The sequence below is a fragment of the Olea europaea genome, chromosome 3, assembly GCF_002742605.1.
Source record: "Olea europaea var. sylvestris chromosome 3, O_europaea_v1, whole genome shotgun sequence".
Lineage (NCBI taxonomy): Eukaryota > Viridiplantae > Streptophyta > Magnoliopsida > Lamiales > Oleaceae > Olea > Olea europaea.
The window spans coordinates 20,317,224-20,333,873 of record NC_036239.1 but is presented as its reverse complement, the minus strand read 5'-3'; the positions used below and the strand labels follow the sequence as shown (position 1 = coordinate 20,333,873).

The following is a 16,650-nucleotide window of genomic DNA, read 5'->3' as shown; positions in this document are numbered from 1 at the left end:
GTTCAGTAGTCACTGAAATAGTAGAATCGAACTTTTATCCGCTGGGCAGGAGTTATGTTGCCCATCCACCCGTCAATGTGGCAACATATCAAACATTTTTTTCATTTATCAAAAAAAAAAAAAAATGGCTTGACCTACCAACGTGGGCAAAGTTTATATCGTACCTTCTGTATGCAAGGAATCATATCTGGCTAAAATAGTGAATAAAAATGAATGCTAATTTGCTATTCTTTCCTAATGGACTGCGTGCAATCTGGCAATCTTGTATTCTAGTCACATGTAAATATGTCACAATTATGACCTTTTATGTGACTTATCACATATTGATGCTTAACTTGTGACCTTGATTTATCCCCATTTTGATTGAAGAAGTTGGCAGGACATTAGAGTGTTAGTGTATGCTAAATGCAACCGTGGAGATTAGTGTAACTTATGAATCTTTAATTGTGACCTTAATTGTAAATAGAATGTGACCATCACGTATAAAAATCTCCTTCTCATATGTTTTGAGTTAGGAGATATTGTGACTCCATTCTTGATATTGCATTTTCAATCGTGGATTAATTGCATCTTGAATTGGTAATGTTAACTTTGCGTAAAAGATGAAGTATATAAATAATAATACAATTCCAATATTTTGATTAATTAATTTCTAAAATACCTGAATTTACAATTAATGCACTTAATGGCTTAATTTTCCAATACAGGTAATTAAATTAAATTTTGGGCCTAATTTCCCCCTTTTTCGAGTCAAGAGATACTGTTTCGGCGTGGACTTGTCACAAGTTAAGAAATGTTAATTGGAAGAGTTTCATTTTGATCTATGACTTGGGTTTGGGCTAGTATGTTGTCAACTTTCCAAATAGATATCTGGAAAAGATTAAGAGGAAATTAAACGTAGGAAAAAAGATCATAAATCAGGTACTGACTATCATCAAATCAATTTTCAGACCTTAAATTTAAAAATGTAAAAATTAGGTATTTATTTATTAATTAAAAATATTTTACAAATTAAATATGATAAGATCACAATTATACAATTAATTATCATAGATACATAATTATATGTCACAAGTTATTTATTGATCACATGTAATCAAATTAATTGGTCACGGATTATTTCGTGGTCATAAATCAAAAAAATATAAGTCACAATTTATCTATCGACCACATATTTTTAAATCTGTTGGTAACAAATTATCGAATTTCAACCCACAAACCCGTCATCATCACCACTTCAAATCCATAGAGAATGAATAACGGACCAGAGGTCTTGGGAGTGGGTGCCACCAAATCGTAGCCTACGGTGCCACCAAATCACAGTCTTGGAAGTGGATGCCACCTTATCCCCCCAGTAATGCAGCACCCCTCATAGCATCACCATCCCTCATACCGCAAGCCACCTAGTAGGACTGTGCTCAAGGCGTTGATTCAGCAAACCACCACTCCATTAGAATGGATCGAGGCCATGCTCAAACCACTGTATCAAAATAAAACTCCAGTAGCTCAAATCGAGACAACGTTGCAATCAAACCACTGAACAAAGAAAAACTCCAGTAGATAAGCTCTACAATGACAAGCAGCATTCGTCGCTATGAGCATTGGTGTCATGCTGGTGCCGATTATAACAACAAGAGAGATGAGAGGTAGGGAGAGAATGGAAATGGGTAGATTTTATAATATTATTATTAATATAAATAATTAAATTAATACATAATATTTGAACAAATAAACTTGATACCTGATTTATAAATTGTAATATTTAAATGCCTGCTGTGGTGTAATTTCCTTATTAAACTATATACCGTAAATATGGGTCACTAGATAAATATACCGATTATAAGGGATTTTTTGAAAAATCATTATAAAGCAAGTTTTAAAATGAAACAATCTTGATTATAAATTGAAAACGCATCATGTATTGTCCAAACAAACCATTAAATAATTGTTTCCAAAACTTCCCTAAAGCTTGGAGAAAATTTTTAAGAGACAAATTCCACATTAAATAAAGATGAAAATATAGACCAACATATAAGAGTTTGAATTATTCCTCTTAATAATGTCAATTTTTTAAGATGGAACCCCAAGTCGTAATTTCTTCTTCATTTCTTCACCGAAAATTTGAATTCAGGAGACAAAATCAACTTCTATTAGAAGACTGAAATTCCTCCCAATTTCTCCTTCAACTTTGTCAAAAATAAAAAACTTAGTATCTATAATTTCAGGTAATATTTATTTTGCAGATTCTAACTTTTTTTTAAGGTGTAAATGTTCAATTTAGATGTTAATGTCATCTGCATTTTCAGTTTCATTCCACAATTTATATTTTAAACTCCTTTTGCTCCTATCAACTTTGTAAAAGTAACTTATATCTTTATTCTCATGTCTTTTCACTACTATATAAAAAAGGAAATATTTCATTATTGTAGAAAGAACAGTAAATTCTTCCATTGTGTCATACTGTAGCTTCTTTTTTTTATTGAGAGAAAAAAACGACGTCGTTTATCTTACGTGCTTGATATAGTGACTTTGTTTCTTTTTATCAATTTACGTGGTGCGGAGGATTATGTCATAGAGCCCTCTTTATTCTTTCTCTATTTTTACACGCTACAGTCATGCCTCTCTATTTCTCCACACTATCTCTTTCACCATTTTCTCACGCTATCAGCCATGTATCTTTTATTTTTGAGCATATAAATAAATTTAAATAAAAATATTATTTTTATATATGTACGTAAAATGTATATAGTAACCATTTGGTTGAACAAAAAATAATATCAATCAAAATGTTACGAACCGTTTAAATAATAATTTATTGAAAGGGTTAATTCAAGAGCAAAAGTGTGAATTTCATAAATATATGATTAAAAATATGTTTGAAGAAAAATGAATTTTAAAAAATGAAAACCAAACATGTTAACAAATGAATATATTTATTTTTCGAGAAATGGGTTTTTATTACCATTTCATTTTTATCATGAAATGATTCTAATCTTAATATGTTAGATTGTGCTTGAAAATTACATAATCTATCAAATATAATTTTTAACTAGATTATGTGTGTATTCTATGTGTGCTTTCACTCGCATGTGTTTTGGAAGATGCAAAGGCATGATTGTAAGCAGTTGATACACAATTTTTTCCTTCGAATTTATTTCTCTATATCTTGTTTCCAATTTATTTAATGGTTATGGTACTAGATAGTTGACTTGGGATGCAACTGTTTGATTGCTGAGTTTATTTTATTTTATTTGTACAGGTTGAGACAAAAGATAAAAACATGGGGACTTTTTCACATTGGTAATAAGATTATCTCTTGAGTTCTTTCTATTTTTCATAAATTTTCAGGATACACATTCATGGTGACCAAGAAATTCAAGCAATCATTACTTTGTTACTATTCTACCTTTAATTTCTATAAGAAATTCTGTCTTCTAACTTCATTAATTTTGATAATTGTTCAAAATTCATGTGTATGAAGTTTTTTCTTCTTCCCATGCATATATGGTAATTAATATTTTAACTTGATATTCCAGATAATGCATTATGTTGTCACTTCTGAAGCAACATAACATTATAATTAATATTTCGGAAGAATATTAACGGTAGATTTGTCTATTATAAATGATTTGTTGTTACTCTTTAAGTAGCCGATGCACAATTTATCAAAATTTCTTTGGTGTCAGAAGCAATAAATTGGGTGTTGTATTGAAGCATGAAATTACTTAGTCGTCATGAAGATTTTAGAAATTCAATTGTCTTAGAAATTTCACTGGTTTTTTTGGATCTGGGATTCAAAAAATTTCAGAAAACATTAGTTCAATAACGTAACCTTAAGTTTGATATCTGTATATATAATCTCTGTATATATAAAAAAAAATTGATCTATATTTTATATATTTATTTTAGGAATCACGTCTATTAAAAAAATTAAGTTGATTAAATGAAATTAAATTGTTGTATTGAGAGTCAAAGAAAAAAAAATGAAATTTATACCTCCGTAATTACGAAGGCATGTGATTCAAAAGTGTTGAGCCTCCATAATTGTTATGGAAGCTCAAGCATGAGCCTCAGTTAAATGGAGGCATTATGGAATGAGCCTCTATAATCTTCATACATTACTATACTAAAAGAGAGGATGTGGGTTTACTGTTCATTTGTGCACCCTCTGTTTCACACCTAAACTAATGTTTCTACTATTCACAAACTGGTTCTGTAAAAAGAGGATCATTTACACTTCGTTCCAATTGAATTCTAGCCTTCTTCCTCCGTCCGCCCTTCTCTCCAATGCTCTGCCATCTTCACTCTCTCCCAAACAGTTTAAACCACAACCCGATTCTTCCTTCCACAAAACTTATTTCACTTCCATTTATCCTACTGTCTCTTTCATCTGCCTACCTTCGCATCGCATTCAAGACTAGATATTTCACCAGTAATTTTACTTTCAAAGTCTTTTACAAGGTGATTCTCTAACTCGTTTTCTATACTAAGCAATGAATGTGTAATGATTATGTTTTGGTGGGGCATCAATTTTTATTTTGTTGACTTTGAAATAGAGCAAGTTTTTTTTGTTCCATTTTCCCCTTCTTTAGAGCAGTGGTTAGAAACTATAATAGAACAAACTCACTATGCTCTTTACTTAATTTCAACATTGGGCTTTCAGTGGATTGGGGATTTAATCTTTTACTTGCAAGTAATGTAAAAAGTTTATTTCTTTCTTTCTTCTTTATTTTTGGAAATAATCTTGTTCAAATCTGAGAACATCATTTCAGAAACGACAAAAATTACCAGTTGCAATTTCACATCGATAAATCGAAATTATTTATTGAATAATGAGCGTTTGGATTTTGTTATCTTTGCTATCTTGAATATGAATATGAACTCAAATTATAAAAGTACTATGACATGTATATGAAGTTTGTCAAATAAACTGTCCATCATCACTATTTTACCGTATTTACGCTATCTTAATTGTGATTACTTTTGATCATAGTTACTATTTTATAATCTCCACAACTCAATTCTTCTTCTTCTTCTTCTTCTTCTTCTTCTTCTTCTTTTGTACTGTGCAATTTTTTGATACTATATTTACTTTTAATTTGGGATGAATGTAGGAAAGGAAAACAATTTAATTCTTGTGGAGTTTTTAAATGATTAACTTTGAAGCCATGCTATTTATTGTTTTCAATATTGCAGGATTAGCTGTTATCTTTCCTCTTGCTTTTTTATTGACTTTCAAGGTATTATTCACCTGAAGATTTCACTACCCAAATATTGCAATTAACAAAATTCTAGAACAAATTAGCTATTTTCGAACTGCAAGTCTCAATAGAAGTGCTTCCTTTCTTTTTTCTCTTTCTTCTCTATTTATTTTCTTCCTTCCCCGTTAGTTATAAGTAAATTATGTAGCTACACAAATCATTAAAGTTGATGACTTTCTTACAAACTTCATTGACCATCCATCACGAAAAAATGTACTTCTATTTTAACAAGAAAAAAAGGTTATTTGTATTGACATTGTTTTGAAGAAGTGCCCTTTAAATTTCAATCGAATTCAGAATGCTGTTTGGATTTATTAGTCACCAAATTCAGTTTTGGATTTTCAATTTCATTTCATTTGAGGATTTAATTCCGAATATTCTCTTTCACTTTTTTTAGTATTAAACTAATGGAAATTAGTTCATTGTTCATTTTTCCTCTAATTTTTACATAACTGTAACTTAACTTTATTTCCTTTTCTTTTTCCTTTATTTACTATGCACAACCTTGAGTTTTACTAATCTCATGAGTCATGATATACATTAAAAATTTTACACGGACAGATTAATTTTGTGCCTTTGTAAACATTTTGTCTCAAAGTATAAATAATAAAAGAAAATCATGTCAAATTATCAGTGATGTTTCTCACTAAGTTACTTTTTAGTTATAGCTGTTTTCACTAGCTTAAGAAATAAGATTTGCATATTCTCTCCTAGAGTTAAGTTGCTGAGTGTACTATGGTAAATGTCTTGAAGTTTTTATTCACATCTCCAGGCATATGTGTTGAATCTTGCTCAGGACAGTTCCAAACATCCGTTTTTTAGCAGTGGAAGTGTAGCTAGAATTGGAATAATTCTTTATTTTTCCCAATCCATTGTTCAACTTTTTCATTTGGCAATTTTAAACATTAATGATTTAGTAGCTGAAGATATAATTATTAGTTTAAACGAACGAGATGAGGACATAAAAACCATTGGGTCTGCCTCAGGAAAGGCAATGGAAAAGGGTGGTATCTTGTAAGTATCCTGCATTATAATTTATCCCAAGGAAGCAATTTGTTTCAAACTTGTTAAATGCTAGAGTCTTTTTTTACACCTTGAGAATTGCGTTCCCACAACTATTTTAGTAGTTGTTGCTCATAGGGCTAAATGCTTTAGATATGTACACAATCTAGATAATATTTTTACCTTCTATTAATTTCTAATAGTCCACTTCTCTCGAAGTACTGATAATACACTTTTTTTCAGTCTAAGAATAAAGATATCACTTGTTAGTTTGTATGTGAATTTGTAACTTCTTCCAGGATATGCCTACTTGTAACCTTAGTTTACCTAATCTTCTTGAGATTCAACAATTAGTTTATTTAGTCGACAACATCAGCTTAGAATATTCTATGTAATAAAAGGCTGATTTTCTAAAAGAAACTAATTCCTTTGAAGGAGAGCTTCATTTTTATAATATTCACTCCCTCCTTCTGAAGTGAACAAGAAAAATTCGGGTATTGTTAGAAGCATACATATAGGATAAGCTTCTAGACTTCAAAAATATTAAATCTCAATATTGGACGAAACTAGATGTAGTATTGAGTAATGTTAAGGAATTTTTGAATTCTACAGAGTTTGAGTTAATGAAATAACTATCAGAGCATCGTTTAACAATACAGTACCTTGAAGTTTAGTTACACTGCTCAAATTTCTCATCACGAATGGACACCTAAGTGTTGTAGAACAACCGTGTTTTAAGGAGTACTCAACATTCCATTAAGGAAAATAGCCGTTGATAAAGAATTTTAGGATTTTCAGGTTCTAACTTCTGCTTTACCTTGAATTATTTCTCTAATGTACAATAATACATTTATATCTACTATAATTTGTTGAAGGATGTACTGCTATAGTGCTAGTTGTTTTGCTTGGAATGCTTTTACTGTCCTGTGGAGTATTTCTTTGACTAACTATGACTTGAATTCTCATTATTAATGGATTTTATTAATTCTGCAACTTTTGGTAGAAAAATGACATTTTGTGGAAGAAAGATGAGTGATCGACTCGTATAACTTGTTAGTTCCTTGCCAATAATTCCAACTTCCCATATATTTTCAAACATATTCAATACATGCGCTAACCAAATCATAATTCATGCACAGCTCGTGCATCGCACGTAGCATAGACTAGTATTGTTATAGAATCTGCTTGTTTGTCTTGAAACTGATCAACTACCTATATGTTATCACCATTATAAGAAAAATATTTAGAGGCTAAGAATTTCTTACTTGTAGCTTTCTCCAGAATTTGCTTAGCCTCCAATGCATCCCATATCTCCTTGGCAGTGGTCTTGTTATAATATTGGTCGAATAAGACTTCAAACATAGCATTGCAGATGTAAACTTTGCAAATGTAAGTATGTAACCATCCTGATCCCAGTTCCAACGGCCCCGTGAATTGCCAATGGTTCATCTTCCGTCTCCTCGGACTTCGACGTGGTTAGAACATAAATCACATTCGATGTAGTGAGTACGGCATGAAGTTTATTTTGCCAACATATGTTTGCACCATTGAACATTTTCAATTGTCGACAGCTAGCGCATTCTTTTCATAGGTGGTGCCATTATTAAAATCAAGATATTTTTTTAAAGATTATTGGTGGGATAATTTCTACAATAACTTGTAGAACTAGAACTTGATAACTTCAAGGCACTTTAACAAGTCGATTTCCTAAAAATAATATTTATCCATCACCAAATAAGAATGCTGAAAGGTGTCATAGACGCTCGCTCCAAGGATCATAAAATCGGTGTTTTTCGGACTCAATTCCACGTTAACTTTCTCCACCAACCAACTAATCCAAACGGCTCCAACCCACAACTAATATATTCATCTCGATTGTTTCTCAATTTCACCCACAAAGGACAAGATAAAGGTAATGATTTTCAAGTCACACAAGCATGGAAAAAACAATGGATGAAGGCAAGAGAAGAGACCAAAATACAAAGATGAATCTACCGATTTTTGGAAGCACAAAAGGCAGCCGTTTTTCTTCTCTATGGCACAAGTTTTTCATCCTTTCCCACACACAAATCACACACTAAAAAATGGTTAGGGTAAGCACTTATATGTAGGTTTAGGTTAGGCTTTAGTTCAACCAATAATAAGGTTAAATGAGCTAAGATTCAAAGTCATCAAAAATGTAATATAAATGGGTCTGGTTGAGCCATTGGACTTAATTGTTAATAATTATTAAGAAAAACTCATAAATAAAAAATTAATTATGACACATTTCAAATTTAAGAAATAAAGTTTTAAATTTCAAAAATCAGATACTTTAAAATTTTATTTATAAATTAATTTATTAAACATATATTTTACTAATTAAGTATATTGAGGTATCCATTCTATATAATTTGGTCACAACTATCTAATTAATTAGCCATATATTAATTTTTAGTCACAACTTATTTTTCAGTCACAAATCAAAAATTTTACAGGTCACAGATTATTTTTCGGTCACGAATCAAAAAATTTATATGTCACAGATTATTCATCGGTCACAGATTCAAAACTTTTATTATTAAAACTCATTTATATATTGGAAATTATTAGATTAATTGGTCACGATTAATTTTTTGGTCACAATTTAATCAATTGTGAGTCACGGTCACACTTTTTAGGTCACATATTACAAAATTAACCGATTATTAGTCAGAATCAACCAAATATTTGGTCACAAGCATCCAACTTCATCTTATCCCCCTACAACCACTGCCACGACCACCACAACTGTCATCACTATCATCATTACCACCACCAGACCTCGCAAAACCACAATCGCTGCCCAAATACCAACAAAACTGTCAACTAAAAAAATAAAAAATAAATAAATAATCGCCCAACTACCTAATCGCCACCACCAAAACAATGCCTATGCCACCACCAAACTGTCAACCAATGCCTGTGCCACCACCATCACCACCTATAACAACACCATTGCAACCTCACTACTGAATCACCACCACCACCGCAACGTTCATAACGCTATCAATCACCAACAAAAACACCCCCAAACTCTGGTAAAGATACAAACTGGAGAAAAAATCACAGTCTGCTTCGTGCGACGGTGGCGTGCGACGCTACCGCTGTTGATAGATAGATTGAGTTGCGCACAGCAACGGGTACATGCTACTTGTGGTGGCGACGCTACATTGCCGAAAAATAGAGTCGCCTAGCGTAGAGGTATTTTGGTGGTGGCGTTTCCGATAGAGAGAGAAAATTGAGGGTGAAGTAATGTAGGGTTTGAAATTGTGAATGTAAATTAATTAATTTTTAAATATATTGATTAATAAAAAATTTTGATTTTTAAAACAGTAAACTTAGTATATGATTTATGAAATTGAATCTTTAAATGTATTAGTTTGTGTAATCTTCACATAATTATTTCACTCATCGATCTAGACCTATGAAAGATAATCCAAATTATTTAACATCATTGCCCAGGATTTATTGAGTATCAAAACTAAACAAAGGGAAACCAAATATGTATCCACGATACAATTAAAAATGTGAGATATGGTTGGCATCTATTCACTTGACAACAATAACCCTAACACTAAGAACTTGACAAACCAAAAGAGAAGCTTTATATTTTGTTTCTTCAGTAAGCAATGTTCACGAAATTATTTTTTTCAATTTAAAACTCACCGTAAGTATATGGTTTGTTAACAAGTAGTAAAATGGACTATGAGTCCAAGTATCGATCCCACAAGGATTGAATTAGTTCAAATCAACCTATTATGACCTTAATCGAAACACGAAAGTAAGATTTATGTATTGTGATTTAACTAAGGAAGATGTGAATTATGATGCAATTATGAGTAAGAAACTTATATTAAATGCAAAATGACATGGACGCAATCTACGAGAATTTATGGACTTAATGATTTTACTAACGTACTAGGACCACGAATTTCCAAGCAACACCCGTTCAACTTTGAATTATGCAAATTTGACACACATTCCCACAATTGATGAATCAATATTCCTATTTTAAATTTAGCAATCTCTCTCGAGCAATGCCAAACCTACCCCAATATCAAACTCGACTATATCTCTATGATGAATACTAATATACAGGAATGCATTATGATTTCATGAATATTCAATAATTCACACAAGGCGTAAAGGTATATTTCTATCCCCTATCGGACCCTATGATGATTTATACTATGTCAAACCTATTTTCCTTCTTTCGAATGCATAAAACAGGCCACCAAAATCATATAATTATGTGCACAATAAGAATATGGAAATAAACACGTAATAAATCATTCAATCCTGGAACATGCGTTTAAATATGTCAAATCTCCAAATCAAAAATCAAACGTAGTATTGCAAGGTTCATCGATCTCCTAACAATGAAAAATCTAGCCTAACATGTTAAAAAGAAGAAAATACAAAAATAGTTGAAAAAACGTCATCACCCGAATCAAGTTTAAATCAAATCTTCAATTGGCGTGATGTTTTCTTCTTGTTCTCTCATCGTTTTCTCCTTCAAAATCTCTCTTTTTCTTGTAAAAATGGTATCCCCTTCGTTCTGGTCGAGTTTTTATTTATATAGGACCCTAAAAATCTTGTTTCCATAAGAATTTCAACGAAATACGGAAACTACGAATTTGGCCTCGAATTGCTCTATGCGACCGCATAGAGCATCTCTATACGGTCGCATAGAGCAAAAATTTACTGAGAAATAATTGTCGGTTTACCTCTATGTGGCCACATAGAGGGTAGCACTATGCAGTCGCATAGCTCTACCAACTATGGAAAAAGTCCATTTTGGTCCTTCTACTTGAATCATTCACTTGTTGGCATCTTTTCTTCATTCTTTCCATTCTGTCACCTCAAGATATCATCAATTGGCATTTGGCTTAATCAATTTCTTGATTTGTTCATCGGGTCAACTTTTGGATAATTGCACCTTGATCCTTGAACTTTCACTTTGCGTCATTTTAGTCCATCTTCGAGTCTTTTCTCTTGAATTTCACAATGTTCATCGGTGTTCCCTACAATTCACAAATGTAATAAGATTAAGTCACAATTTAATCATTTTGCTCGTAATTAACTCATGTTTGTACCCTAAACAAATGTGCAAAAACACACTTATCAAGCAGAATATATAGGTTGAATTTTATATGCAAAAGAAAAGTGTAAATAGGCTAGGAAACATTGGCGGTGGAGGAGGAGAGAACAAAATGATATTCTATAACTTTTCACGTGTACAATGAAAGAAAATCTTGAATCCATTTATAGATTCTAGCTACAACCATTATCACAAGTTATAATCACTCATATATGTCTTTTGGAGCTGAATTTCATCAATTAAAATTGTAAAAAAAAAATCAAATTATGTTAAGGTATAAAAATCTCACATCGGTTAAATATCAAAATATTGAATCAATTTAAAAAGATTTTGGGCTACTACTCTTAACAAGATTCACCTTATTAAGATGGACTCTAAACCTTAACATGGTATCAGAGTCACCCTGTGGATTTCAAGATTGGTCTGCTCAAATGAGCCACCATCTTGAGGGTGCCTGTTAAGGGATATGTTATCCCATATCGGTTTAATGTCGAAATAAATATCAATTTATAAAGATATTAGACTTCTTCATTTAACAATGTTGACCTTATTAAGATGGAGCTTAAGTCTTAACATGGTATCAGAGTCCATTAAACTCCAACGAGTAATTTGACCCGATTATAAATCTCAATTAATGAGCAACCGATTGCAAGATTGGTCTGCTCAAATGAGCCACCATCCTGTAGGGACATGTTAAGGTGTGAAAATCTCACATCGGTTAAATATCAAAATATTAACCAACTCTAAAAGATTTTGGACTTCTCACGTTGACCTTATTATCCTAAGTCTTAACAAATTACAACAATTAAATACAGTTAAGGGGCGAAAATACACCATTCATGATGTCTTTCGGCAGCAAGCTGCCATCAAGGTAGCGTATCTGCGCTGAATAGGCAGCATATATAGATAGCTAGCTCACCTTCGCTAGCTAGTAGCAACCTAGACTTTGGTATGCTTCGGTAGGCTTAAAAAAGGGAGAGATAAATTATAGTTTTGCTGTATGGATAAGTTATTCTTATAAGTAAACACATTTGCGTTTGTGATTCTACTTACTATTAAGTAAAACTAATATGACGAATTCTCGAATTGTCCTTTTTGTTGTTTAATACTTTTTTAACAATAAAAAAAAGTGGGTAAGGATAAATTATTTACCAGGTCAAACAAAAAAATGAGTCCAAAAGGTGCGGTACCCTTTATTTTTTGGGGCTTATTTTCCTGGGATTGACTAGAAAATCTCAAACATATTAGCTAGGGTGCTTCATTTCTTGAAAGTTGAAACTAAGAATATATATTTTGTGCTTTTGAAAGTCTTCTATTTTTGTTATAGATTCAGGGTTGATATTTGTTGTTGTGAACTTCTTGTGCTATAATACGTTTTGATACTTCGGTACATCTTTGCTTCTTAGCAAATGGAAAAGTTATATCTAGCTAGATATCAACAAATATATCAGCGTCTTCATATTTACTAAGAAAATGGGATGTATTGAAATGAAAATGTGTTAAGCGGACTCGGCTCATTTAATCAACTTTTTAGTTAAGAAACTGTTAATTATGTACAATAAAACAAGTAATGGAATTAGATTAACAAATATATATGAATCAGATTCCATGGCTCAAGAATTTGACTGAAATAGATTGACAAAACCCCAGTTTTAGCCAATCAAAAACTATTTCTAAATCCATCAGAGAACAAGCAAACGTGCATCAATGCAGTCCATTCATTTTAGACTGTACTAACAATTTTATAATCAAGATTAGACCCAATGGGAGTGTTAAAGCTCTGAGATTATTCATTATTGGGAAGAGGTGGGGGACCATATCAACCATTTCTTTAGGGTATCAGTTTTCTAAAGTCATTTCATTCCCAAAAACCCGATTGTGAATTTGAGTCCTAGTGGATTTAGTGCCGCTTGAAACACATTAATTTATTTTATAATTTATTCGAGGATCATTTTTAATCACACATTTATAGAATAGAATATTTTACATGTATACTAAAAACTTTTCATTACTTTTTAATCACAAATTCTCCTAAAAATCACTATTCAAAAAACTTTTTTTCTACAATAATGATTATCAAACAAGCTAGAAATATTCTCCTATCCACAATGGAAAATTTTATCTTGTCCACTTGGAGAGAATCGTACTTATGATTTCACATTTGTAAATAACTGTAAGTTAGATTCTCATGTCCATATCAGTGAGTGAACGGTTTTACCGTGTCACGAGAGAAAAATTTAGTCAAACAAGTTGTAATCAGACTGTTTTCAATGTTCAAAATGAAAATCAGATTGTTTTCTTCTTACCTCTGTGGGGTCGGGGTGGGAGAATTTGGATCCAAGGACAGAGGTAAATAGTGGATAGTTCGATTCGAATTTCTTAGAAATTGAACTACGAAAGTAGAACCGTTGGTTTGTAGGTGTGTAAATTTTCTTCTTTCACCTTTTTACACGTTTCTTAAGGTGACAAAATTGTTAATTATTCTAAATGAATATAAATTCATACAAATTATTCTTTATTTGAGATATTATAAGAACTTAATTTTGAAATCGAATCAAAATTCAATCATGTAGTTAGCATCTAGAAGTAGACCAAAACTACTCAGTTCTCAATTTAAAACCTAGAACTCAACTACTTTTAACTAGAATCGAATGCAACAAATAGTTGAGTCTGGTTCTAGTGTGGTTCAGATAAAACCAACCCCTATTGATGTCATAGGCCATTAGAGTATAAAGCAACATATTATACTATTATAGAGCTATAATATATATATATATATAAAGAACAATCACTTTGCAATTAGGGCCATTGACATGACATACATACCAATAATGCATAAACCACCAAGTTATGCCTCCCATTCTTGATAGTGCTCTTGCATCCTCACATATCTAGCTTAATTTCATGTACATGAGAATTGTAGTAATGCTTATAATATTATAAAAATGCCTCCTATAAATTTATAATACGTGTCAGTCTCGTGTCACTGTCACTGTATAGAAGTTTATATATATATATATAAGTTACATGTATACGGGTTAAAAGAAGACCTAATTGATAGCATCTGTTTCTAGAAATGGTTGACAAGCAAGATAAATTGCTTCCAATAGCCAATGTAGGTAGGATCATGAAGCGCATCCTCCCCCGGAATGCCAAAATTTCCAAAGAAGCTAAAGAAACAATGCAAGAATGTGTCTCAGAATTTATAAGTTTTGTAAGCTCTGAAGCATCGGACAAATGTAACAAGGAGAATCGAAAAACAGTGAATGGAGATGACATTTGTTGGGCTCTGAGTACATTAGGATTTGATAACTTCTCCGAGGTTATGTCGAGTTACTTGCACAAGTTTAGGGAGTTTGAAAGACAGAAAGCTGAACAAAAGAAAGCCTCAAGTAGTGAAGAAAAAGATGGAGTCAACAGCAATGGGTTCGGCCTGAAGCCCAAATCTTCTGCCCTATTAGAGTTCGGAATTCTTGAGAAGGGCGGAAGCTCATCTGCTAAACCGAAGTAAGAGTTGAGTAAATATTGTACAAGATTTTAACGGGCCCTTAAATGAACTGTGACAAGTATTTTGAAGGTGATTTTTCAAACTTTTCATTGATGAATGAATCCTCTTTTTCTTGCAACTTTTGGAATTTAAGGAAGCTATGTACCTTGTTACATCAAAAGATATCTCGATGATATATGTAACTTTACTAATTTTCTTTTTCTTTTTTTTTTTTTTTGATAAAAATTTTCTTTAGTTTTTGAAGATTTGGGAATGCAGAGCTTGTATTTGATTTATAAGCATAAAGAAAGTGCTAATTGTTATGAGATTAATGAAACCCAATCCAAAGAACATTATTAACATTGTAAAATTTATTTCTTCATCTATTGTTTGAGTTGGATAAATGCAAATCGGATCTCTTTTTCTCTTTCTCAGATTCTCCCTCTAGATCTGTACTAGCTTCAGTAAGAGGTTCTAACTTGATCTTGGCTATACAATCAGGATAATGATGTCATTGTTCAAATTGCATTGCTGATCGTAGATAATCCTTATGGCTATTGCTCATTTTTTGATCAACGAAAATAAGGATAAAATTACACTTTCAGTCATCCAACTGTACTCGTCTCCCTCAGCTTCTAGTTTACTTTCTGAAATCCATCATATCCTATAGAATTCTGGGTTTAATTTGCAATGGCAAACTAAAAATACAGTGATTTGTTTATAATAGAAAAAGAGGGAAACAAATTTGCATATTTGGCCATACCTTCTGAACATATAGATGTTGAAAAAAATTTGTGATTATTTCTTTTATAGTTGGATTGTCTAATTACTAAATTTTATTTCCCTAAACCCTAAAATAAAGGATTGATCTCTTTGTAAATTATATACAAAAAAAATTCACAAATTCTCTTAGTAAATTCATGGTTTTCATAGTTATGTTCAATTTATAATTTCGAATATGACACGAGAGACAAAATATCAGCAGTAATCAATGTTTTCTTAAATAGTTGATTACCTAAAAACATAGTTTCATTTGAGGGAAGATGGGCTTTCAGCAGCCTTTTTTCTCAGTCTGTGGTATTTTTATTTTTTGCCTTCTTTGTTCTTTTTTTATTTTGGTTTGTTTGTTATGTTTTTTGTTGATGTGTGGATGATGGTTATCTTTCTGGTGGTGATGAGCCGCAGTGGCAGACGCTGTGGTTCATTTTGTGTCTCTATTCAAGCTTCCTCTACATTTAATGGCGCGGGTCTCTGACATGCTTGCCTGGTTTTGCCCTATTCGTGTTGCCAAAGTGCAAACTAAGTCCCACATCAGTTAGACATCTTGTAGATGACACCTACCACGTTAACATTTTTGGATGGAACCTCAACTCTGTACAATTTATTGATTTCTTTATATATGAGCATCATCTACGTACTCATCTCATTAGTCTCAGCAGCTTTTCAATTCCGTCATTTCTTAAGTTTACCTCCCGATTAATCCTTAATTTCATCTGGTTGGATCATCTATGAGTGTTGGTTCCAATCTCTCTTCTAGTTGGCTAATCCGTAACATGGTTTAGTTCTGTCATCTCCCCAAATGTTGAGGTAATTTGGTAACTCCTGTGTACTTCAACTTGACTTATGTTGTACATATTTATCCAAAGATCAAAACTTTTTTCGTTACGTCTACAATAGTTTGATTATATATTTCGATTCCCTTATTCTTTTTCATTAATTGTCTCAGTTACATTTGATTTGTAGTTTCGAACACTGCACATAGTTAGGGTTCAATTTCT

The 16,650-nt window shown here is 31.9% G+C and overlaps 1 protein-coding gene across 1 annotated transcript; it reads left to right on the top strand.

The window, feature by feature from the left end:
* The first annotated feature begins 14,495 nt into the window (after positions 1-14,495).
* LOC111391840 (nuclear transcription factor Y subunit B-4-like) lies at positions 14,496-15,019 on the top strand. The gene has a single exon (XM_023017116.1). The coding sequence runs from the start codon at positions 14,513-14,515 to the stop codon at positions 14,894-14,896; it is 384 nt and encodes a 127-aa protein (XP_022872884.1). The 5' UTR covers positions 14,496-14,512; the 3' UTR covers positions 14,897-15,019.
* The last annotated feature ends 1,631 nt before the right edge of the window (positions 15,020-16,650 follow it).

Bases quoted from the DNA above. Each gene is read 5' to 3' on its own strand.
- LOC111391840 (XM_023017116.1), top strand. From the start codon at position 14,513: ATGAAGCGCATCCTCCCCCGGAATGCCAAAATTTCCAAAGAAGCTAAA.